General features: G+C 42.4%; 1 protein-coding gene across 2 annotated transcripts; it reads right to left on the bottom strand.

The window, feature by feature from the left end:
- Window positions 1-20572: 20572 nt before the first annotated feature.
- LOC110505084 (protein sprouty homolog 1) lies at window positions 20573-25166 on the bottom strand. Of its 2 annotated transcripts, none has more exons than XM_021584045.2 (2): window positions 24611-25166; window positions 20573-22933 (listed from the first exon to the last, which is right to left on the bottom strand). In XM_021584045.2, the coding sequence occupies exon 2, from the start codon at window positions 22876-22878 to the stop codon at window positions 21829-21831; it is 1050 nt and encodes a 349-aa protein (XP_021439720.1). In that variant the 5' UTR covers window positions 22879-22933; window positions 24611-25166; the 3' UTR covers window positions 20573-21828. The 2 variants fall into 2 exon arrangements, with proteins under 2 accessions (XP_021439720.1, XP_021439721.1); XM_021584046.2 differs by lacking the exon at window positions 24611-25166 and adding an exon at window positions 23266-24579.
- Window positions 25167-26029: the final 863 nt, after the last annotated feature.

A 26029-nucleotide genomic window follows, 5' to 3' on the forward strand; every position in this document is an offset into this window, starting at 1 on the left:
GCCAAAATTCATCCAACTTATTGTAGGAATTGTGGAAGGCTAACCAAAACATTTGACCCAAGTTAAACAATTTAAAGGCAATGCTACCACATACCTATTGAGTGTGTGTCAACTTCTCACCCACTGAGAATGTAATGAAATAAATAAAAGCTGAAAGAAATCATTCTCTCTGCTATTATTCTGACATTTCACATTCTTAAAATAAAGTGATCGAAATGTAATGGGGAGGGCTGGGGAGGGTCGTGTGTTAATAGAAAATGAACGAGTTACCCTCTTGTCTGTTGTCTATATCTCTATAGCAGATGCAGTAGCCATCTGACAGACAGTTGAAGTCGAAAGTTCACATACACCTTAGCCAAATACATTTAAACTCAGTTTTTCACAATTCCTGACATTTAATCCTAGTAAAAAAAAAATCACAACACGCTGGGCCGCTCAAGTCCCTTGACCCAACCGCTACAGCACTGGTTAGATGTCAAGTCTGGGGAAGGGTTTGGGGAACTGTGGGGGGATCTTGGAGGGTTTGGGATCACATTTTTTGGCCTGGTGACCCTGGATGCTTCTATGTGTCGCTCTGAATAGGAATCTGTTGGATGACTGGTATGATGTAGTTGTTAAGCGGCTTCATTGCAAATATATTGTATGTTTCGAATATTCAATAAATAAAAAAGAACTATAATAAAAAAAATTAAAAGAGCTGTTTGAAAAAAATACTTGGAATTTCAGCCTGTTCAAGTGGGGTGGAACTTTTGGCAGACATCATGACATCACAATGTGATCTGATTATAATAGGCCAATAATTAAATACATTTCAACTCTATATCTGACATGGTACAGGTGTCATCTTTTTTTTAAGCCCATAACTATGTATGTGAGGTATATACATTTGTTTCAAAGTAAGTTTGCTTAAAACTAACAAGAAACACTTGATTTAGCCCACTGCAGTAAAAGGTTCATAGCTGTCAAATACTTGCTTCCTCTGTCCTTGGGAGAATCTTAATTGCATTTCCTTAATTTGTCACATCCTCTCTCCTCATCTCCTTCTCAAAAACGTTTGGATGACAAGGTCAGAGGTCCTTCCCCTCTCACCTTCTCATCCTATGGGTTTTGAAAAGGAGGCGAGGAGAGAGGACGTGAGGAATCAAGGAAATTCAAGTGAGAGTCACCCTTAGTTTCCCCTACTCCTCACCTCCCTCAAAGCAAATTGGGAGAGAGGAGTGAAGGTTCCTCCCTTGGGGCTACAATTCACTATCAAGGAGAGGCAAGGAGTGAAGGAAACAAGAACATTGGCAAGAATTTGACAGCTAGTTTTCAGACACAGACTCTCGCACGCATACAATGCTTGAAGACTTTACCGATAATGATTTCATTATTATTATTATCAACGATTTAGTTGACAGAAACCATTGTATTATATTATTGTATTATATTAATAACTATTAAAACAGAAATGCTGTTTATCTTTTTCCTTCTTCATGAATGTTTAGCGTGGCTATAAATGACAGACAAGTTGACTAAAGCACAAAAGACCTGGCAACTTGGTATGACAAAGAAACATGCAGTGTCCATGTTTCTTGTGACGTTTTGAATGACATGTACAGTAGGTGTTATGTAGTTGCTAGGTGGAGTTATGGTCTCATTGTGCCTACCTATACTTTTATTCCTGTAACAACACATGTGAAGCTACAAGAAAATCACATTTAAATATATATCAAACCATTCTGAAATTGACCCTGATGTCATACATTGGCCCCTTTTTTTATTGAAAGACCCATACATGGAATTAGCCCACTGCGCCACCAGGATGGACGTAGCATGCAATGTTTTTCTATCTCATACGAAGATGTGAATTTTTTGTATTTTACCCACTTTTTCAAAATATCCAATTGCGATCTTGTCTCATCCCTGCAACTCCCCAACGGGCTAGGGAGAGGCGAAGGTCAAGTCATGTGTCCTCTGAAACATGACCCGCCAAACCGCGCTCCTTAAAACTCACCCGCTTAACCCGGAAGCCAGTAGCACCAACGTGTCAGAGGAAATCCCGTTCAAGTCAGCCTGCAGGTGCCCAGCCCACCACAAGGAGTCGCTAGAGCGCGATTAGCCAAGTAAAGTCCCCCCCGACCAAACCCTCTCCTAACCTGGACGCTGGGCCAATTGTGCACCACCCTATGGGACTCCCGTTCAAGGCCAGTTGTGACACAGCCTGTGATGGAACCCGGGCCTGTAGTAACGCCTCAAGCACTGCTGTGCCACTTGGGAGGTCACTAAACAGACCCCACTTCAAAAGGAAATAAGCACTCATTAAGATCAGGTGTGGCCAATTAGAGGGCGTGGAACACACTAAACAAGAGTTTTATTGATTTTGATAACAGAATGCATGTTTTTATATAACTTTCTTTGAATGCTATTAATGCTGTGGTTTTTATGAAAACTTCTCTTAATTTACTGAGAGCATGGACTTTAAATAGAACCATGAGGAAACCTGCAGAAAAACACACTGAAGTACTGAAATGTTTTTTTCAACGTTCTGAGAACGACTTTAAGTAGAACTGTTACATTCCCCAGCAAGAATACCAAAAATGTTGCTCAAGCAGAAGGGGGAACTAATAGTCACTGACCAACCACCAAAACGTGGGGTTTTGAAAGACTCGTGGGGGTGTCGAGCAACAACTTCATCCTAAAAAAATACACCCACCATGAGCGCCCACTACATTTTAATTTTTTTATTTTTTACCTTCATTTAACTAGGCAAGTCAGTTAAGAACAAATTCTTATTTTCTGTGGGTAAATACATCGTATTAAATAATTGCATAGTTCCACACAGGGTGCATTCCGTTAGGAATTATACATCGCTTTACAAACCATAATGTGACTTGCAGGCCTGATTAGGTATAACTAGGCCCTCAAAATAAAGCCTTCTAAAATATGTATTGTATTGTCTTAAATAATTGTATTTTAATTATTACATATTCACTTAGGATCTCACTTGGTGGGAATGAATGAACGCAACAACCAGGTCTCTGTCACTAGCAAACACAGTCATGCATGGTACTGGTAACAAAATAAATCACTTGAATGGCACACTGGGAAATATGCAAATAAGGCTCATCGCCCTACAGTGTTAAAGGAAAACTCTACCCAAAAACTCTCTTTTGGTATTTGTTTCATTAGTCCATTGTTGATATAGTCCCAAAATGTCTTGCATGTCAAGTTATCAAGCTATATCACTTTCGAAATACAGAAATACAGCCGGTATGATGCATTTTGCTATATTTCTGTATTCTGAAAGTTATGTATCTTGAGAACATGATTGATGACATGCAAAACAAGTTGGGACTATATCAACAATGGACTAAAGAAACAAATACCAAAATATAGTTTTTGGGGTTGGAATTTTCCTTTAAAACAACAACCAATTGCATTTATCAATTATTTTGTATGGTTTTTCAAAGAACCATCCCGTTTAAAGTTCTTAGAGAACCTGAAATGGTTCTCCAATGGCATTGCTCTGAAGAACATTATTTAGTTCCAATAGTGTAGTCTGAATATTTGGATGGTTTGTGAACTGTATATTGATTATTAATTTCACAAAAAAAATATGTTTTGGCAATCTTTGTGAAGGTGATGTGAATTTCAGTCTGTCCAGAAACTGTAGAAATAATAATGGCAATATCCCCCTCCAAGCAACCACTCAAACACCACAGCTGTAGGTTGGCCCACTGTAGGACTGGATCATCTCTGGGACTTTTGATTGGTTGGCTTATAATTAAAGCACTATTTCCTCCAGCAGCGTCTTGGAAGATCCACCTGTGGGATTAGGTAGGTATCCCAGCCTTTGATTGGTTACCAGATAATTGTCACGTTCTGACCTTTATTTCCTTTGTTTTGTCTTTATTTAGTATGGTCAGGGCGTGAGTTTGGGTGGGCAGTCTGTGTGTTTTTCTATGTTGGGGTTTTGAGTTCAGCCTAGTTGGTTCTCAATTAGAGGCAGGTGTCGTTAGTTATCTCTGATTGAGAATCATACTTAGGTAGCCTGGGTTTCACTTTTGAGTTGTGGGTGTTTGTTTCCGTGTGAGTGTTTGTTGCCACACGGTACTGTTTCGGTTTTCGTTCATGGTTATTGTTTTGTTATTCATAGTGTTCTGTTTATATCTTAAAATAAATGTTATGGACACTTACCACGCTGCGCATTGGTCCTCCAATCCTTCTCGCTACTCCTCCTCAGAAGAGGAGGAAGAATGCCGTTACAATAATGTTATCTGGCTGATATTTAATCACAGAGGACACGGCCAAAAGCGCACTGGGGACAGAAATTGTTCCATAAGTGGACTGGTGTGCAGATGTAGCCTAGCTGGCGAAGTCTACAGCCTCTGTCCAGTGTTAGAGAATAATTGAACTTGAGCTTGTTGGTAGCTGAACTAAATTAAAATCTAGGCTGTGTTTTTTTGCCATGTAGCCATGTAGCTGTCTACTTTTTTTTTTGCAAAAAGTAAAGACACTTTTTTGGCATCAGACGTGCCTAATTCTCACTTGAAACAGTTTTTGTGTTAAATAGGTTAAATTACACATTCGGGTAGCATTTGATCCCAAGTGATCTATTCATGCAAATTGTAATCAATGGCATTTCAGATTTACATTTGATAGTTTACTACTTTGTGAAAAAGTATATTTTGCTTAAGGGGAGCTTTAGTGTAACTTAACTTTATTCCAGTGTGAAGTAATTGGTAGCTTGGTAAACTGTATTTTCAAAGTAACTTCCCCAACACTGCCCCCGTGTCATCCAGAAGTCCACACAGACTCTCTAAACCAGGGCTCTCTAACCCTGTTCCTGGAGAGCTACTGTCCTGTCTGGCACACCTGATTCTAATAATTTGCTGGTTGATAAGCTGAATCATGTTAGTTTTACAACTGGGGTTGGAGTGACAACCTACAGGAGGGTAGCTCTCCAGGAACTGGGTTGGGGAGCACTGCTCTAGACGAAGCACACCAAACCAGATCACTGAGAATATGTTGGAAATTGTTGATTAATTCAAACTGTATTAATGTTATTTTCTTATCACGTGCACTAATAAAGATTTGCATTTTCTCCAGTGCAACGCTTGTATCTATTATTAACTTGTACATTTTTTTCATCTTTAAACCTATGCGTCTGCCTAATAAGCCAAATGTGAGGCATTTTGTATTCTAAACGGCATTATGAAAGAATCACAGACACGACATCCCTCTCCAGCCTGAGAGTGTTTTTTGCCTTTATCCGCCTCTGAGGAGTGGGTCACTCCTGAAGAGGACCCCTCCGGTCTGAAATGGTCATTTTGGCTGCTCAAGCCATGTCACCTAAACAATGGCACTTAGGAGAGAGTTTCTTCTTCCTTCCTTACTTCCTTCCTTCCTGTCGAGTGTTCTGCCTGATTTAGCAAACTCAATGTGTCCCAGTCAATCCCCTCCTTCCCCCTCTCCTCTCCTCCCACCGACCAAGGGGCCCCCTCCTAAAAGAGCCCAGCCGACTTGATCAGAACTGAGGAGGGGAGAAAGGAAAAACAAATGAAAACAACAAAGCTTACACTCTTATACCCAGGGGCCTCCATGGTGGTGGGGTATACCAAGTCAACGAGCAGGTTCTATTCACATGTAGATGATGGGGGTGTTGGGGGAAGTACTCATCAGCACCTACAGTGCTCTAAACTTTCAACCCCACTCACGACCTCCAGGCTTTTCACCAGATTGACGATGCAGTGCACTTCCTTTGCAAGAGCGTGAATTTTGGCAGAATGAAAGTTGATTTATGTAGTTCAATTTGACTCATTAACACATAGGGAACATCCACAGTTGAGATGTTGTTTCCAGATATGCAATGCCTACTTATAAGCCTGTAAGCAGGAAATTACCTTTAGTATGAATGCAAATAATTTTCCATAATCAGGAAGCCGATTTATTGCCATTTTACAAGTCTTGACAGCTTTCTTATCTCTATGAGTTTACAGTACCAGTCAAAACTTTGGACACACCTACTCATTCAAGGGGTTTTCTTTATTTGTACTATTTTCTACATTGTAGAATGATAGTGAGGACATCAAAACTATGAAATAACACATATGGAATCATGTAGTAACCAAAAAAGTGTTAAACAAAACAAAATATATTGTCTATTTGAGATTCTTCAAAGTAGCCACCCTTTGCCTTGATGACAGCTTTGCACACTCTTGGCTTTCTCTCAACCAGCTCCATCTGGAATGCAATGTAGAAAATAGTAAAAATAAAGAAAATGTATGTCCAAACTTTGGACTGGTCAGAAGATGTACCAACCTTAGGTACCCCATGTGTACCTAAGGTTGGCAACTCATACGTCACAGTTACACATTTCTCCACACATTATATCTTTAAGGAGCTGTAACACAAAGTCACCTTTTAGCAGTGCAACAATACTTTAAAAGATCACTATTTTAACATATAGCCAAAATTTGAACCTCCCAATCCCAAAGCCCATCCATTCAAGCACCACTGGTGATTATGTGGGGGCTGTTTTAGTACGGGCTGGGCTCTGGGCTCGCCCACCAAAGGTCTTTTAAGTGTGCACCTGGTAGCATGTCATAGCGGAGCAGACTGGAGGCTTGATGTGGGTCTAGTGTGTACTATTCCCTCAGGCAGGAAAACATTAGAGAACCCTTTGTTGTCTACATCTATGCTACATTACGTACATGCCATATAGCGTATATATATTGGAGGGTGTAAATACACGAGAACCCCCCCCCCCCCCCCCCCGAAAAAGACCACCACATAACTTCTGTAACATTCCGGTAAAGGCAAATGGAGCGTTTGATTGTGGCAAAACTTGGACTCGGTTATGAGCCCGCGTCGCTGCAACGTCGTAAAGATGAGGCACTTCCAAACAGCTGGTTTCACTTTTTTTCCCTCACGTTCTATCCCTCTCTCTCTTTCCTTTTGTTTCTCCAAAGCGTTGCCGTTCGATTCATCCTGAGGGATGGTGTGAGATTCGCAGGCGAGGGTGGCTGGAGTTTCCTTTCAACTTCTCACCCACACATAACCCACCCAGCTATTCCTCAAGAGCACACCGAAACAGATGCAGAGAAAAGGGCCTGTCTGGGAAGGCGTTATGCTCTCCGCCATATTTGAAGCCTACTAGATTTGAAGCCTGAACATAAGAGGCACAGAAGACACACTGTGTTAAGCTCAGATATAAAGTTATTGAAGAATTGTCCCCCTGCTACATAATAGAACAAGAATAATAAACTAGCCTACTGTAACCTATAACCCTGTTATAACTCTGTCTTAAGTTATGACAAAACTGTAATAAGCTTGAAGACAAACGGACTCTTCCTCGAAAAATGGTTAAAACAATACAACTTGAAATGTAAGATATTTTTTCTCGACACAAGAAGGCAAATCAGGATCCGGAGTTAGGTATTCAACGTGTCACACGTTTGTTCTACCTGCAATATTCAGCATCTCCAATGGAGATAAACAAAACACACAGGTTTAAAATAATTTGTCCTGGTGGTGGGCTAACAACAGGCTTTATAGAATCCACACACACAGTCTGAGGTTTCAATCTTCTGGCAGTGTACTTCGACCAAGTGGAGCCCCGGCTTTGATTGACATGGCTGTTTCAATGAAGCGGATGTGATCTCAACAAATCGAGCTGGGGCATATTATAGAGGGGACAACGTTAATAAGATCTTACAGCTGGAAGAAAGGCTGCCCTCCAGCTTCTGTTACCCCTCTAGCATAATGCCACTATTGAACACAATGGAGATCGAATCGAGCTTCTTGCAGAGTTCGAAATTGAAATGTTAATGCAACTTTTACAGAGAGGAGAAAGATATGGAACTGGACCCTGTTGCACCTAGCCTACACACCAGCCACCGTGTAAACTGTGCTCGATATTGAGGAATTCCAGAAGAAAAAGTTTAAAGGAACCCGGCTTCATCGAAATGTCTCTAGGATGTGATTTTTTTTTTTTTTTTGTTAAGTCACTTCCTTGTCGCCTAGAAGAAAGGCTTTTTACTTATCGTCTCTCGGTAATTTTTTCCCGTACACTTTAAAGGCGCCGAAGAGTGAGCGGAGCCCCCCATTTCAAAGCGTCCGAAGAACAAAAGCATAACAAGATGTAAAGAGGGATTCTATGATCTGGCCCTGTAATTCCTAGACACATTTCTAGAACCCTGTGCTTCACTAAAAGCCCAAAATCAACAACAGATAAGCCTTTTCTGTGTGCCTCGACTTTGATCTGGGGGTCCCCTCAAGCGCATAGAGAAGAGGGGGACTCAATGCTTCCTGTTCGGGGACCCCCCTGCTCCAGAACCCCTGTAGGGAGTTAGAAGGGCTATCCACTAAGCAAAACAATCTCTAACTTACCAGTAGGTAGATTTACATAGCAACATTTTGTCTACATTGCATTTCAAGAGATAACTAGCTAGTTAGACTAGCAAATGCATATTAGCGTTTACATTTACAAGGATTTTTTTTGGGGGGAGGGGAAACAACAACATGAGCTCAGTTCCTCAATGGAAGTAGGAGTGCTGTTATCAGAGTGCTGTTGCTGTCCATTCTCACCTATTCAAATGGCTGGCCTTCATTACCAGGGTTTAACAGGGGTTTTGTTATAGGTTTATAGTAACATAAAGAGAAGGAGACTAGCGATAAATTACTCGCGTCTCCTATGTTAAACTACAAAGTCATCATTTTCTGTCCTTGGAGTTGGTCATTATAGGGGATTTGAATCTGGATTGGCTCTCCCCGGCCTCAATTTAAGAGCACATATTTTAATCTGACTCAATTGATTTTAGGTGTGTGTGGACTATAACCATCAGCAATTGTTACCCTTCATTGATTGATTCAATTCTTACCCCTATAAATATTTGTCTAGTGGAGTATTTGCATATGATCTCAGTGATCATTGTCCCATAGTATGTATTAGAGATATGAAACAGCAAAGCACTAATCCTGGCTTAATTATGAAGATACATTTTTTAAAGTTATCTGCGCAAGGGGTTTCTACATGACATGTTCTGCTCTGATTTAGCCACTGTCTCCTGTATTCCTGACCCTGAGTTGGCTCTAGAAAATGTCTCCTCCATATTTATTCCTCTGGCAGATAAACACGCCCCATTTAAACAATTCAGAGTCAAAGATAGATCGAACCCTTGGTTTTCTTCTGTGTTATCTGAGCTCATTCAGATGAGAAGTCAGGCCTGGGCCAAAGCAAGGAAAACTGACTCTGTTGCGGACTGGCAATCTTTCAGACAACTGAGGAACAGATGTACTATCTCGATTTAAGAAAGCTAAATCAAGCTACTTTTTAAGCTCTATCTCTGCTGGTGATCCTTCTAAATATTTGAGAACAGTAAATGCACTGAAGCGTACAAATTTCTCTTCTTCTTCTTCTCTTCTGCCTGACTCTGGCATCATAACTGAGAAGAACGGGATAAGTGATGCTTTTAATCATAATTATACCACAGCAGGCTTTTTATTTGAGAGCAATGGTGGTGTAGTTGCCGCTGGTCAGTCAATCAGCTATTCTTTCCACTGCCGGCCTCTAGCTGACACGATGGTTAACCTGTCAACATTTGTTTTCATTTCAACAATGTATGTGATTTGATAGATGCCTTGCTTAAAACGTATGTAAAAACATCCACTGAAGCTGATATGCTTATTCTATTTTTGCTGTAGCTCTCTGCCCCCCGATTGCTGAATCATTAACCCATATTTTTAACCTGGCAAATATATCTGGTACTATCCACAAGGTTTGGAAGGTGGCCCATGTACTCCCCCTTCACAAAGGTGGTGACTGTTGTGACCTAAATAATTGTTGGCCTATTTCTAAACGTTCTTGCCAAGCTAAAACGTTAGAATCCTTGATTCATTCTCAGCTAAGATATTTCTTATCTTTGAAATGTATTCCAAATGTACGTCAAGCCAGGTTTTGGACCAGGTCATAGCACTATCTCTGCTGCATCCATAGTTATAGATGTGGCTAACTGTATGGATAAAAGGCAACATTGTGCTGCCCTCTTCATTGACCTGTCAAAGGCTTTCCTCGGTTGGCCTTGACCAGGCTGCATGTAACTGATTTAAAAATTACTTGACAGATTTAACTCAATGTACAGTATATCTACTGATGGTGTTACATCACATTTCCTGGATATTATGAAAGGTGTGCCACAGGGGTCGATTCTGGGTTCTGTACTATATTAAATTAACAATATTGACTTGTCCGTAAAACAATTGTAACCTGCAATTCTATGCAAATGATACTGTTGTGTATGCTATTGCTCCCACGGTTGACCAAGCTCTATCTGAACTACAGTCTGCTTTCATTGTGTTACAGAAACACTTTATTGACCTGAAATTATTACTGAATGCAGGTCAAACTGATTATTTGTTATTTTCTAGAGGGCATAAAAATAGGTCTGATTATTTAAGCATATGTACTGTGGATGGTGTCCATATTGGCTGGTGTACACATCAACACCCTTATCCCAGAAACCCTAGACCCACTTCAATTTGCATACCGCCCCAACAGATCCACAGATGATGCAATCTCTATTGCACTCCACACTGCCCTTTCACACCTGCACAAAGGGAACACCTATTTGAGAGTGCTATTCATTGACTACAACTCAAGAGTTCAACACCATAGTGCCCTCAAAGCTCATCACTAAGCTAAGGACCCTGGGACTAAACACCTCCCTCTGCAACTGGATCCTGGACTTCATGAGGGGCTGCCCCCAGGTGGTAAGAGTAGGTAACAACACATCTGCCACGCTGATCCTCAACACTGGGGCCCCTCAAGGGTGCATGCTCAGTCCCCTCCTGTACTCCCTGTTCACTCATGACTGCACGGCCAGGCATGACTAACACCATCACTAAGTTTGCCGATGACACAACAGTGGTAGGCCTGATTACCGACAACGACCAGACAGCCTATAGGGAGGAGCTCAGAGACCTGGCTGTGTGGTGCCAGGACAACAACTTCTCCCTTAAGGTGATCAAGACAAAGGAGATGATTGTGGACTACAGGAAAAGGAGGACTGAGCACATCCCCATTCTCATCGACGGGGCTGTAGTGGAGGAGGTTGAAAGCTGCAAGTTGCTTGGTGTCCACATTACCAACAAACTAACATGGTCCAAGCACACCAAGACAGTCGTGAAGAGGGCACAACAAAACCTATTCCCCCTCAGGAGACTGACAAGATTTGTCATGGATCTCAGATCCTCAAGAGGTTCTACAGCTGCACCATTGAGAGCATTCTGATGGGTTGCATCACTGCCTGGTATGGCAACTGTTCGGCCCCCCGACTGCAAGGTACTACAGAGGGTAGTGCGTACGACCCTGTACATCACTGGGGCCAAGCTTCCTGCCAAGCTTCCTGCCATCCAGGACCTCAATACCAGGCGGCCCTAAAAATTGTCAAAGACTCCAGCCACCCTAGTCATAGACTGTTCTCTCTGCTACCACACGGCAAGCGGTACTGGAGTGCCAAGTCTAGGTCCAAGAGGCTTCTAAACAGCTTCTACCCCCAAGCTTTAAGACTCCTGAACATCTAATCAAATGGCTACCCAGACTATTTGTATTAACCTTTTGTGACTCCCAAACCCGCATGCGGGAGCGTAATCATCGCCTGAAACTAATTAGGATAACGCAACGAACATAAATATCCCTAGAAAATGTTCCTTTTCATGAAAATCACATGAAATATATTGAGACAGCTTAGCCTTTTGTTAATCACCCTGTCATCTCAGATTTTCTAAATATGCTTTACAGTCAACGCTAGACAAGCATTTGTGTAAGTTTATCGATAGCCTAGCATAGCATTATGCCTTGCTAGCAGCAGGCAACCTTGTCACGGAAATCAGAAAAGCAATCAAATTAAATTGTTTACCTTTGATGAACTTCGGGTGTTTTCACTCACGAGACTCCCAGGTAGATAGCAAAAGTTCATTTTTTCCAAAAATATTATTTTTGTAGGCGAAACAGCTCCGTTTGTTCTTCACGTTTGGCTGAGAAATCGCCCGGAAATTGCGGTCACCACAACGCCGAAAAATATTCCAAATTAGCTCCATAATATCGACAGAAACATGGCAAACGTTGTTTAGAATCCATCCTCAAGGTGTTTTTCTAATATCTATTCGATAATATATCTGTCGGGACAATTTGTTTTTCTCTAGGACCGATTGGAGTAATGGCTACCTCTGTATTTTACGCGAGAATCTCTCTCGGAGCCACCATGTGACCACTTACGCAATGTGGCCGCCTGCGGCTATTCTTCAACAGAAATGCGTAAAACTACGTCACAATGCTGTAGACACCTTGGGGAATACGTAGAAAGCGTAAGCTCGTTGATGGTACATTCACAGCCAAATAGGGAGTCATTGGAACGCAGCGCTTTCAAAACCTGGGGCACTTCCGGATTGGATTTTTCTCAGGCTATCGCTTGCATCATCAGTTCTGTTATACTCACATACAATATCTTTACAGTTTTGGAAACGTTAGAGTGTTTTCTATCGAAAGCTGTCAATTATATTCATATTCTAGAATCTTTTCCAGACAAAATATCCCGTTTAAAACGGGAATGTTTTTTTTTCCCAAAAATGAAAATACTGCCCCTAGAGTTCACAGCTTCTACCCCCAAGCCGTAAGACTCCTGAACATCTAATCAAATGGCTACCCAGACTATTTGTATTAATAACAGACTGTAGACAGTACACTGCTGCTACTCTCTGTTATTATCTATGCATAGTCACCTTAATAACTCTACGTACATGTACATATTACCTCAATTACCTCGGCTATGTGCTCCCACACATTGACTCTGTACCGGTACCCCCTGCATATAGCCTCGCTATTGTTATTTTACTGCTGCTCTTTAATTATTTGTTGCTTTTATTTGTTATTTTTGGGGGGTATTTTTCTTAAAACTGCATTGTTGGTTAAGGGCTTGTAAGTAAGCATTTCACTGTAAGGTCTACCTGTTGTATTCGGTGCATGTGACTAATGAAAATGGATTTGATTTGATTTAATATTGATTGTGTCCCTGCTTACACATATCTGGACATCTGGATAGATGAAAAGCTGTCTTTTAAAAAAGCATATTGATGAGTTAGTTAAGAAATAGGTCCTGCCTCTCGCTAAAACAGTAGAAAGCAGATTGTTCAGCCGACGTTCATATCGGGTCCTAAACTATGGTGACATCATCTATGTGCACGCCGCTGCCACTTCATTTAAACCCGTTAGATGCCGTTTATCATAGGGCACTGTGCTTTATTACGGGTACAGTTTTAGTACTCATCACGGCATTCTCTACCAGGAAGTTGGTTGGACCTCTGATGTCACATACAATAGGCTGATACATTGCTATGTTTTCATTTATAAAGCCCTTTTACAAAAAAAATCCCACTTTTACCTAACATGATTACTAAATTTAAGACGTAGGAGTTACCACACCTGGTCTCAGGGATGGCTAACTCTGGAAATTCCTTTGGTCTCTACTGAGTTACAGTATGCAAATCAGGTTTTAGTTTTCTGGCACCTTATTTATGGAAAAATCTTCAAAATGTTCTTACCTGTTATGTTCTGGTGCCTCTAGAGCAATTCAGAAAACTGATTTAAGGACCTTATTACTGATTCATGTTTTTTTATGACCGTGTTTCTCTTTCTACTTGCAGTTTGTATTTGGATGTGTGTATTTTCTGTAATTTATGTAATTCAGGGCTCATCTGTAACAGAGACATTGGTCTCAGTATGAGGCCCTGGTAAAATAGGGGTTAATAAAAAATAAAAATGCTTTCTAACTGCCAAATACTATGTTTTGTGACAACGAGAATACACAACATTCCACCAAACCTATTTTGTAACTTTTTGTCAGCTGATGTTTTTCTTGCAATGCTACGCTGTGGTTCGGGTACACATTTAGTTGGAGATTCTTGGGTTTCATATGGTGGTTATCCATAATATTAGGTATCTTTGTCATTGGAGAAACTATTGATTTGATCTGGTTTAGAAGGAAGCGAATTGGTCATTTTGAACAAACAAGTGAATGCCTAACTGTTTAAACCTCTATCTTGATCCTCTAAAGAAATGCTTAGGTATTTGGAATTCCACTTTTGACAGAGCAGTGAAACGGATTCCCTGTGATCAATGCTGAAGTTTTTGGAAATGTGAATTCTTAACAAGGCGCAAACGCAGATCAATTAAAGTAGGTAACCAAATAGGGACCCGTCAAAGGCCAAATAGCTGAGCAGCCATCACTGAACTGTTGCTCACCTGTTGACCACTCTCAGTTGACTCAAGGGTCCACTAATAGTAGAGATTAAAAGGGAACATTTGAGGCCCCTATTGAGGGTCATCAAGAAGGAGGGAGGAAAGGAAGGGAGGAAGGGCAAACCATCTCCCTCCCGTCACAATAAAAAAAAAATGACATGACCCCCACCCGATCCCCCCAGCCGAGAGTCGGACGGACTAAAGCCCCCCATTGTTGTCCCTTACACAGGATCACCAAGCCTGCCAGTGAAAAGGGGGAGGAGAGGTGGGAGGGAGGGGGGGGGGGGGGGGCTGCCAGCTCAAACACAATTGTGTGATAGGACTTGGCCCTATCTAATCAAGGGCAGGAGGTCACTTCCGAACAACTGGGCAATAAAAGATTATTTCCAGTCGCAAAACAGAGGAGCCATTGGGGAGGGAGGGAGGGGGAGGGAGGGAAGGCAAGGAGAGAGAGAGAGTGGGGGAGGGGCACAGACTGTCTGTAAGGAGAGGAAGTGAATTGAAAAAAGTCAGCAGACGGGAACCTTCTGGCTGGATGCATAGTCTAATCTTTTAAAAAAAGGGTGAAAAGAGAAGGGGGGAGCAACCCCCTACCAAACACAAACACACCCACACACACTCTGAAAGGGGCCATTGCCTCCAAAGAATGATTTAAGCTGTTTTATTTTTTGAAGTTTTGGGAGGCATTTTTTTTCCTTGGTTGAGATATCAAGGAAAAAAGGAAAGGAGAAGGAGGGGGGTTGTACATACAGTGGGGCAAAATTTAGTCAGCCACCAATTGTGCAAGTTCTCCCACTTAAAAAGATGAGAGAGGCCTGTAATTTTCATCATAGGTACACTTAAACTATGACAGACAAAATTAGAAAAAAAATCCAGAAAATCACATTGTAGGATTTTTAATTAATTTATTTGCAAATTATGGTGGAAAATAAACTTTTGTTATTGACCAAATACTTATCTCAATACTTTGTTATATACCCTTTGTTGGCAATGACAGAGGTCAAACGTTTTCTGTAAGTTTTCACACACTGTTGCTGGTATTTTGGCCCATTCCTCCATGCAGATCTCATCTAGAGCAGTGATGTTTTGGGGCTGTTGCTGGGCAACACGGACTTTCAACTCCCTCCAAAGATTTTCTATGGGGTTGAGATCTGGAGACTGACTAGGCCACTCCAGGACCTTGAAATGCTTCTTACGAAGCCACTCCTTCATTGCCCGGGCGGTGTGTTTGGGATCGTTGTCATGCTGAAAGACCCAGCCACGTTTCATCTTCAATGCCCTTGCTGATGGAAGGAGATTTTCACTCAAAATATCACGATACATGGCCCCATTCATTCTTTCCTTTACACGGATCAGTCATCCTGGTCCCTTTGCAGAAAAACAGCCCCAAAGCATGATGTTTCCACCCCCATGCTTCACAGTAGGTATGGTGTTCTTTGGATAAAACTCAGCATTCTTTGTCCTCCAAACACGATGAGTTGAGTTTTTACCAAAAAGTTATATTTTGGTTTCATCTGACCATATGACATTCTCCCAATCTTCTTCTGGTCATCCAAATGCTCTCTAGCAAACTTCAGACGGGCCTGGACATGTACTGGCTTAAGCAGGGAGACACGTCTGGCACTGCAGGATTTGAGTCCCTGGCGGCGTAGTGTGTTACTGATGGTAGGCGTTGCTACTTTGGTCCCAGCTCTCTGCAGGTCATTCACTAGGTCCCCCCGTGTGGTTCTGGGATTTTTTTGGACCCCACGGGGTGAGATCTTGCGTGGAGCCCCAGATCGAGGGAGATTATCAGTGGTCTTGTATGTCTTCCATTTCCTAATAATTGCTCCCACAGTTGATTTATTCAAAACAAGCTGCTTACCTAATGCAGATTCAGTCTTCCCAGCCTGGTGCAGGTCTACAATTTTGTTTCTGGTGTCCTTTGACAGCTCTTTGGTCTTGGCCATAGTGGAGTTTGGAGTGTGACTGTTTGAGGTTGTGGACAGGTGTCTTTTATACTGATAACAAGTTCAAACAGGTGCCATTAATACAGGTAACGAGTGGAGGACAGAGGAGCCTCTTAAAGAAGAAGTTACAGGTCTGTGAGAGCCAGAAATCTTGCTTGTTTATAGGTGACCAAATACTTATTTTCCACCATCATTTGCAAATAAATTCATAAAAAATCCTACAATGTGATTTTCTGGATTTTTTAATCTCATTTTGTCTGTCTTAGTTGACGTGTACCTATGATGAAAATTACAGGCCTCTCTCATCTTTTTAAGTGGGAGAACTTGCACAATTGGTGGCTGACTAAATATTTTTTTGCCCCACTGTAGCTCTGGGGGTGTTAAGGAAGGAGCAAGGACATGATCTTATCAATGTGGGCCCATCTGGCCAGAAGGAAGAGCAGTATACATAGCTAATATACTGTGGCTCATTAAGTACACTTCACTGTAACTCTGTAGCATACAAGGTTTGAGAAAATAGATGGAGATTTTGTTGGTGTATTTTTTCAGAACACTTAGCCATCAAACTGTTGCTTTAAAATATCTAGATGTAATTCTCTTTTCTACACCTTCCCAGACCCAAATGAGCATTTCTTGACAGAATTATCAAACCGTCTTCACTTCTTGTTACATTTGTTAGATTAACGCATCGGCCACTTGGATTTGATTGAATTTGGCATTAGTAGTACACACACTTATCGTTGGTTAGAAGGTATTAGCCATGACTTTGTGATCAGTCTGGGAGGAAGTGGCCTTCTGGATGCTGATGAATCAATCCCGGTGATGAAATAAAAGCTATTGATCTAGCGCAAAGCTCATCTCTCAAACGTGCCTGGCCATTCATTACAATAGGATCCCTCTGAATGATTGCCAAGGCTTGGTTATTGACCCTCTCACTCAACCCCCGCCTTCTCCTCCCTATACCCTACTGGCCTTTGTCCATAAAATGGCAGACAAAGACAGACAGGAAGAGGGGCTTGGGAATAATGTGTGATATCAGATGGCAGTAACGCTGCATAGGCACACAGCACTTGGGGACAATGTGTGAAGGGTTTACACTCTGGCCCTGTGCGAAACCAAGGAGCAAATGCAAAGAGGCTTGGTTCCAAAGAAACACCTCTGCCAAAGTAGTCCCAGCACCTGATAAAACATTGTTTATTACTAATATGTGAATTATAAAAAGGTCACTGAAGTAAATTTTAGTGTTACAAGTTTTCCTTGTAACCAACCAGCCTCAGAATAGAAACCAGACACATCCGCCACAACAAAACACCTCCGCCACACTGACCATCAACAAGGGGGCCCCTCAGGGGTGTGTGCTCAGTCCCCTCCTGTACTCCCTGTATGGCTGCACACAGCTCCAACACCTTCATCAAGTTTGTTGACGACACAACGGTGGCAAGACTGATCACCGACGACGAGGCAGCGTCTAAGGAGAAGGTCAGAGATGTGGCAGTGTGGTGTCGGGACAACAACATCTCCGTCAACATAAGCAAAACAAAGGAGCTGATCATGGACTACAGGAAACGGAGCAGGCCCCCATCCACATTGATGGGGCTGTAGTGGAGCGGGTCGAGAGCTTCAAGTTCCTAGGTGTCCACATCACTAAGGAATTAACATAGTCCACACACAGTTGTGAAGAGGGCACATCAGCGCCCCTTCCCGCTCAGGAGGCTGAACAGATTTGGCATGGGCACTCAGATCCTCAGAAAGTTCTACAGCTGCACCATTTAGAGAGCATCTTGACTGGCTGCATCACCGCTTGGTAAGGCTAATGCAAGGTACCTGACCACAAGGCATTACAGAGGTTAACAAGTATGGCCCAGAACATCACTGGGGCTGAACTCCCTGCCATTCAGGACCTCTACACAAAAAATGGTCAAAGACTCCAGCCACCCAAGCCATAGTCTATTATCTCTGCTACAGCACATCAAGCTGTATTAGTGCACCAAGTCTGGAACCTACAGGACCCTGAACAGCTCCTACCCCCAAGCTGTAAGACTGCTAAGAAAATACTTCTAAATAGCTAATCAAATGGCTACCCAGATTACCTGCATTTACCCTTTTTTTTTGCACAATCTCTCTTGCACTGACTCTATGCACACACACTGGACTCTACCCACGCACTCACACATACTTACACTGACATCCCAACACACACTACATACGCACACGTGCATACTGACGCTATTTACTCCTTGTGTCACTATTTTCTCTTAACTCCACATTGTTGGCAAATGACCCATAAGTAAGCATTTCACTGTTAGTCTACACCTGTTGTTTACAAAGCATGTGACCAATACATGTTGATTTGGTTGTAGCAGGTGTTGTGTTATCTGTTATCTTTAACTTTTACTCCATTCAGATGAATGAAGATTCATCAGATTTCCAATGCTATGGGAAAAAATATTTCCAAAAACATTGAACCAGAAACGTGTCTACATTCACCACGATATGTTTCCCTCCGTCTCTCAGAAAGGGTTTCACCCAACAAAGTCTATGAATGCTAATTTCCATTGAGATGTTATTAAGAAAAGGATGGAAAGGCACTGAGGTTAGGCACACTGAAAGCTGAGCTTTGCCTTTGGTGACGAATGCTCCGGGAAGTGTTTATAGAAAAGCTTCAGCGTCAGCAGTAGTGCCCTGGCTAAGGACAGCCCCGGCCGGCAGCAGAGCTTGTGGGTTCCACCGTGGTGACTCACAGGGTAGTCATGCATGTTTGCACTCTGAAGGCCCCAGTGCTGTCAGAGGGCCCCGGGAGAAGGGCCGCCAAGCTTGACACACTCAAAAATAGCACCCCGTGGGCGTGTGGTGCTGCTAAATTTACTCTGCATCAAGTGCGAGGGAGCCAATTCGCTTTGTGGCAACTTGTGCCATGGAATGACTTAACTGACTCAGATTGACTTTCACCCCAGTGTGGGACTTGACACAAGAATGATGAAAAATGTGGAAGATTGTAGGGGCGATGATGACAAATAATCTCTTAGAGTGGGATCCTTGAAATAGAAAACAAATATTAAGACCCTTAAATTATTTTGGTATTTATATTTTAGTCACTCTTATCCAGAGCAATTTACAGGAGCAATTAAGGTTAAGTGCATTGCTCAAGGGCACATTGACAGATTTTTCACCTAGTCAGGTCGAGGATAAGAACCAGAGACCTTTCGGTTACTGGCCCAACACTCTTAACAGCTAGGCATTTCATCTGATTGAAAAAAAGGAAGGTTTTTAAGGGTCTCTTGTTACAATCTGAGAACTGGAAATGCGGAGCGAAGAGGTTTCCTTATTTGGATCAGGCTGGAAAATACAAAGTAAACATTAGCTTCATGTTGGCCGCCTCCTGAATTCAGTTTTAGCTCTGTCCTCGGTGTCAGGGATCTAAAGTGAAACCTGAAGAATAAAAAAAACATTTGCAAATGTCCAGGAGCCATGAGAAAATGGGGCTCAAATTCAAGCTCTAAAAGGTAACAGAAATGGACAAATCACCAACTCACTCTTAATTCAGTGTAACAAAAATTAACATTCCAGACGCAAAGTGTGAAAAAGCACGTTAAATAAAAGGAGACATCTGGAAGGGTTGTTCTGTTCATGCAAACTGTTGAACCATAGTGACAGGGAATCCTACAGGTTGGGCCCAGCAAGAGCCTAGTCAGCTAAATCACAAAATGCCACTTGGTTTTCGACAAAAATACCCCCTTCTCAATGTTTACCACACAACCTAGTTATATTACACATATTACCTGACTGAATAACTGTGCTTGTTTTACTCGAGGTCAAGAGTTTCCTGCTCCAGCTAAACTGAAACATAGTATTTCAGACTAACTGCCCACTCAAAGTTAAACCCTATTATTCCACTGCATTTCCTGTTGCCGGTCTGCCATTTCAGGCCCACCAACTTTAGAAGTGATGAGCTTATCCCCTGGGGGTCAGAAAACTTTCAGAGTGATAAATTCAATGACAAAAAGAGGCAGCCAAATGGGGTCTGTATCTGCCCCATCTTTGCCTTTAGTGCAGGAACATGCCATAAAAGCTCAGCATTGATAGCTGGTTTATTATCTTTGAACAGGTGGCCTTGGGTAGTCATAATGGTGGCTTTCATTTCTCGGACACACACTGTGGCCTCAATATGGAGACCATTTAGGAGTTGGGAACATCCTGATCTAGCAACTTTTTAAACAAAGGAATGAAGCTATTACTAAGTTTGGTGGTGACCTCTTGGCTGGAATGAAGTTTCTTAAAGGAAAATACCACTCAAACTCTTTTGGTATTTGTTTCATTAGTCCACTATTGATACAGTCTCAAAACGTTTTGCATGTCAACAATCAAGTTGATATAGAACATTAAGATACAGAAAGAATGATGTGTTTTGCACTTTCTATATTTTGAAAGTTCTATACCTTGAACACTTCATTGCTGACATACGTATGGCTCACTAAGTTTTTTAAAAAAGTTTTTTTTTACCAGAATTCCAAATGAGTAAATATCAACTTGCTGTTGACCAAAGCATTCCATGTTTTGCAAAGAAAACTTGCTTGAAGTAAATCATCAACCAAAGTTTGTTCTCAGTTTCAGAAATGTACTCTATGGTGTATGCAAGAACCAGACTTGGACCCATTCACTGCTTATGAAACATCAATACCCTGAAAGCATTCAAACCAGCACAAATCACTCCCAAGGGTCAATGTAATGAGGATAATCAAGACAACATTTTTTTTCTTCATTATTAATATATTTTCTGCATTAAAGTTAACATAGCTTTTTCTTTTGTGCCACCCTTTAATTTTTCAGTAAGTATTGATATTTTGTTATATTCAGACATGAGTACATTTAAGACTGTCTTTTGCAATAAATATCATAAAATAGAGCTTCACATAATAAATATTTTTTACAAAAAAAAAAAAAAAAATGTTTTAACAGACATTTTCTTTTTAAAAAAATAGCCAGAATTTACTCCTATGGGTTTGAGCATACAGTTTACAAAATGAAAACAAAAAAAAAAACAGGGAAGAATGCCACAGAATGTGTGTGAATGATGAGAGGGGGAAGAGACAAACATATCCAACAGAATACTATGAGATGCATGTGCTTTCCATAATGCAACTCGAGCACAGAAACCCAGATAACCATGGTCTTAGTGTGGTAGCAACTGGGAATTCACACAATCCTCGTTAGCTATGAACACGTGGTAACAGCTACATATTGCCTGGCTAGATAGTCCTTCACAGATTTGGTAAGAGGCTGCTCTCACTTGAAGCTTAAAGCACCAGGGAAACTGCCTAGCTAACAGAATATTCTTAATGAGTAGCTGAAGAGAGACAGAAACAGTTCAGACAAAACACTGGTCTGTAACAACATGGCCCTGTCAGAAAAAAAAGGAAGGAAATATAAAAAATAATTGAGTGGTTTTCATATTCCGTGCTTTACTCCTAGCAGGATTCCCTGTTGGAGAAAGGGAGGCAGATGGGAGGTGCTTCAAATGTTTGATTAACATCAATAGTGAATATTATTATCATCGTCAGAACCGCACGGGGATCGACTGCCCCTCTTCCTACACACACGGGATCAGGAAGGCTTTTCCAGGGCCTGCGGGGACCAGCTCTCCATTTTGCAATAGACAGTGTTGGAGTTCTTGCAGCGGCAGCCGGGCCTGTTGACTTGGTCGTAGCAGCCCTGGCACGCCTTCAGGCACCCCTTGACGGGCGGGTAGCACAGCAAACAGGGGAACAGTACCGACAGTAATCCCATGCAGAGGAAGCGTGAGCAGCAGTGGGAGCGCGACAGCGAGCAGGGGTGGTCGGCGCACGAGTCTCCCTCGTCGTCATTGGAACAGTGGTAGAAGATGCCCTTGACCAGGCACATGCACGTGCCATGCTCCAGGGCGCTCTCCGCCGAGCACAGGCACTGGCCGTTGCAGGCCAGGCAAGAGGGCAGGGTCCTTGGGGTTGTGCAGTCCCCGCACTTGCACTTCCCGCAGCGCTCGCAGATGAACTGGTGGCCAGACGCCACGTCCCCTTTCCCTGAGGGCTTGAGCGGTGCCTCCAGTGGCGGCGGCGGGTGAGAGCCATGCTGGGGGGCTAGCAGCGCCTTGGGCTGAGCCCGAACAGGCTGAGTCCTCTCGGCTCTGTGGTGGTGCTGGTGGAGGGCCACCATCCCCGGTCTAGAGGGAGGCGAGCGGGCCAGGAGTCCCTGCTCAGAGGATGCACTGCTGTTGCTCCCGGAGCTGGCCGCGCTGCCTGTACTGGTGGAGCGATTAAGGCCCGGGGCCCTGGTGCTACACTGCTGGCCTCCGGCTACTACCACCACCCCACTGTGGTGGCCATGCCCTACCGGCCGGTGCTCATAGTTGTTGTTCACATTGACGAGGATCACCTCGTGAGTCCTCTCCTGCTGCTTGTCGGGCCTGGGTGCCATGCGGGGCGCAGGGGGCCTCCGGACCACCGACGGCCCCTCTGTGTACTCGTTGCTGGAGCGAATGGCCTTGATTTGGTCCAGGGAGAGGATGGCGGCATGATGGAGCTCCCGCTCGTAATCCGACCTCTGCCGGCCCTCCAGGGAAGGCTGCTGGATCACCACTAATGAACCGCCAGGGCCATGTTGACTTTGGAGCGCCATCTGGGGTGATCACCACTTCCGACATTCACCGTGGACTTGGCATGCATCAGAAAACCTGCAAGGGGGCGGCAAGGGAGACACAGAGAAGAGCCATCAGTAAAGACAAGGATGCCGTTTGTAAATGTGATCTAGGATGGTGGAGGTTTTGAATACTGTTCCCATAGCATTTTAGATTCAACTCATGATGGGAAAGGCTAAAGAGCTGACAAAGTAAAACCATCAACAGATCCCTGGATGGTCTCTATATAGTTCAAATAGTTTTCAGCAATGATCATCTGTTATAATACGCCTCTATTGAGGCGATTATTATTGTATGCTTTTTTTGTGGTTTAGGCTGTTTAGTGCTTTTAAAAATATCTATAATTTCTAACACTTCAGCAGGCCTACCTTCAACAATGTTAAGAGCATGTTCACTTAGCCCAAAAATTTTATTTGATCAACATCCCCTTTACAATGGCACATTTTAATGCTCTGGGCGAAGCAAGCCGTGGAAAAGTATACTATTAACTCGTTTTGTAGCTTCCTCAATAAGCACACATCCAAACTTCAGTACAAATACTTCCCGGTCTAATTTACATATGTATGACTAGTTAACATTATAAAGCGCCACGGCGACGGAACGAGGCCACGATTCAAGAGGACAAAATGAGCCGCCTCACTTATTATTCTATTACTAAACGGAAGACGGTTTGAAGGAAATGTTTAGACAATAGGGTAAAAATATATATAAAAAATACTAGGGTCGCGACAAAATGCCACAACGTCAGTGTCGACTTTATGTCCATGTAATTTCAAGCAAATGTTTAAGTTATTGTTCTTCTCAATAACTTCAAAAGCACATTTTTACAATCGAATTAAAACCTAATACCGTTACTCGTAGGCCTATTGGATACCAACAGCTTCTGGAATTAGCCGAGGTATCAGGCCTAGCTATAAACGCGTATCCGTCGAAACCGGAGTGCAAATGGGACTGATCGGTAAACACATATTGGCAAGGTGTAATCAGAATGACGCAAGCGAGTTAAAAAAAAGCGATAAAATGTACAGACAGGAATTCTCTACGTGAAGACAGCTTGCTTATGATCAAGGCTCTAATTTGTTGACACTGCTTCATGAAAATCCACAGTAGCTCGCACGAAGCACAATAACTAGGTTTAGCCATTATTTGGATGGGTGGTATAATTATTATATATGTATATATATATTTTAAAGGGACATAAATACGCCGTTTTTAGCCATATCATACTTCAAACATTTCTATGCCATCGGGTTAAATTGACCAAGCAACCGCCCATGTGATAGAGATGAATCGAAATAAGGGGGGAAACCTTATGAATGAAAACAACTCGGCTATCGTGGGGGAGGGGTGCTTGCGCGTGAGATCCTCGACTCTGACAACCCTACTATGACCGTTTTGATTCCTTTCGAAAGTCGAATGACCGGTGTTAAATAGACACACCGAGTAGAGGGCACACGCGTGTGAAGAATGTTAAGCCAACTCTACAGATTCGAGCACCAGATGAGTGTTCCCAAGGACACCCATCGACAAAAAGCCTATTTCATGCAACTACAGTGGCAACAATGTTCCCAAAGCCGGAGTTCTGAACACTATGCGCATAGCCTACTTGCATCAGAGGGTTTGACGTATCCAGTCTACATTTAAGTAACAAAGAATCGATGACCAAACACGATATTTCAAATGTGTTTCACGCATTGAGGGGGAGATACGCACCCATCTGCAACCATCCATAACGTCGATTCCATCAACCAATATGCCAAAACTCCATCCAAGTAAATTGTCCAAGCGTATTTTAATTAGCTCTTAACATTCGTAACGATTGCGTTATATCCCGATACGATGTTGTAGCTTATCTTCTTTCGTTATTCCTTCTTAAAATCTGGTGCATTACACACTGTGTTCCAGAAATTGTAAATCCACGCTTCTTGATACACCCAATAAAGGTTGCGCACTTGAAGCCGATCTAGTCAGACAACCCAGTTTAGTCCTAGAGCGGAGTAACACTTGTAGGAATAATCTTCTTTAGGATTCTTAAAAAGCACACTTTAATTAATTTACAATATGAAAACAAATAATTATATATCCAATGGCTTCCGTCTTCGAATTCTAATGAGTCATTTTTTGTAAAATAAGGTTTTTGTTATGCGGAATGCTCAAAAGCAAGCGCTAATCGAGGACGTGCTCTCTTCAACACTGCATGCCTGTCTAACTCTGAATGAATGAGAACGTAGAGCTCAGTGTTTGCTCGACAAGCCAACTCCCATTGGCCATTCACTCCACTGAAAAAGGATACATCGCATCCGCTCTTAATTCATTGGGCAGATGTGGAAGGCCGGGCGATAGAGATGTGTGCAGCAGTTAAGGTGGAGCTGTTTGAAATAGCAGAGAAAGCTCATTTTGTTCTTGTGCTTACAAACTATGGAACAGTGACAACAGAAGTATCAATCTTTATAGCGTTGTTTTATTTAATTCCACGGCATTCCACGGCGTCTCACCATTCCAATTACGCATAGCATAGTTAGAAATCAAACTCAAGACAGAAAATCATTTTAGAATGTATTTTTAAATGGTTTATTTATCCTTTATTTAACAAATTATTATTTACAATGACGACCTACTGGAATAATGTTGGCCTAAGACCTAAATCCGTAATAAAATTGGGTATATAGAAAATGAAGTGACAACTCCTTCATTACACCGTTGTATTATAACTCCAGTGAATAATGGGCCTAAACATAACTTCGGAGCCACCTTAAGAAAAAGGCACCCCGCAAGCGAGGGGAAAGATTCCCCCACCCGCCGCATCCCCCCCTCTGTTCTTGACTGTCTGGTTTGATTGGTGTCGCGGATGCGCTACATCCGGATCCATGAGAAAAGGAAGTTCAATACAAAGTCAATTTATCCTCTTCAAATGGAAAAATCAATAGATGAATGACCTCAATACCATCTCGGGTCAGAACATTCCACAATACTTCTACATTAACGGACTGATAAATGCATCTGTAGGCCTATGTCTCTGATGTTTGGGCTGGATAGACTATGTTAAAAAAAAGTAGTTTGGAGCTTCATGCATGATGATAAGGTAACTCTTGCTGGATTCGCAAACGACAGATGGGAACGTCTTCATTGTGG

The sequence above is a fragment of the Oncorhynchus mykiss genome, chromosome 31 (assembly GCF_013265735.2).
Source record: "Oncorhynchus mykiss isolate Arlee chromosome 31, USDA_OmykA_1.1, whole genome shotgun sequence".
Taxonomy (NCBI): domain Eukaryota; kingdom Metazoa; phylum Chordata; class Actinopteri; order Salmoniformes; family Salmonidae; genus Oncorhynchus; species Oncorhynchus mykiss.

What these genes read in the sequence shown, in the direction of transcription:
- LOC110505084 (XM_021584045.2), bottom strand. Translation starts at nt 22,878, where the DNA reads ATGGCGCTCCAAAGTCAACATGGCCCTGGCGGTTCATTAGTGGTGATC.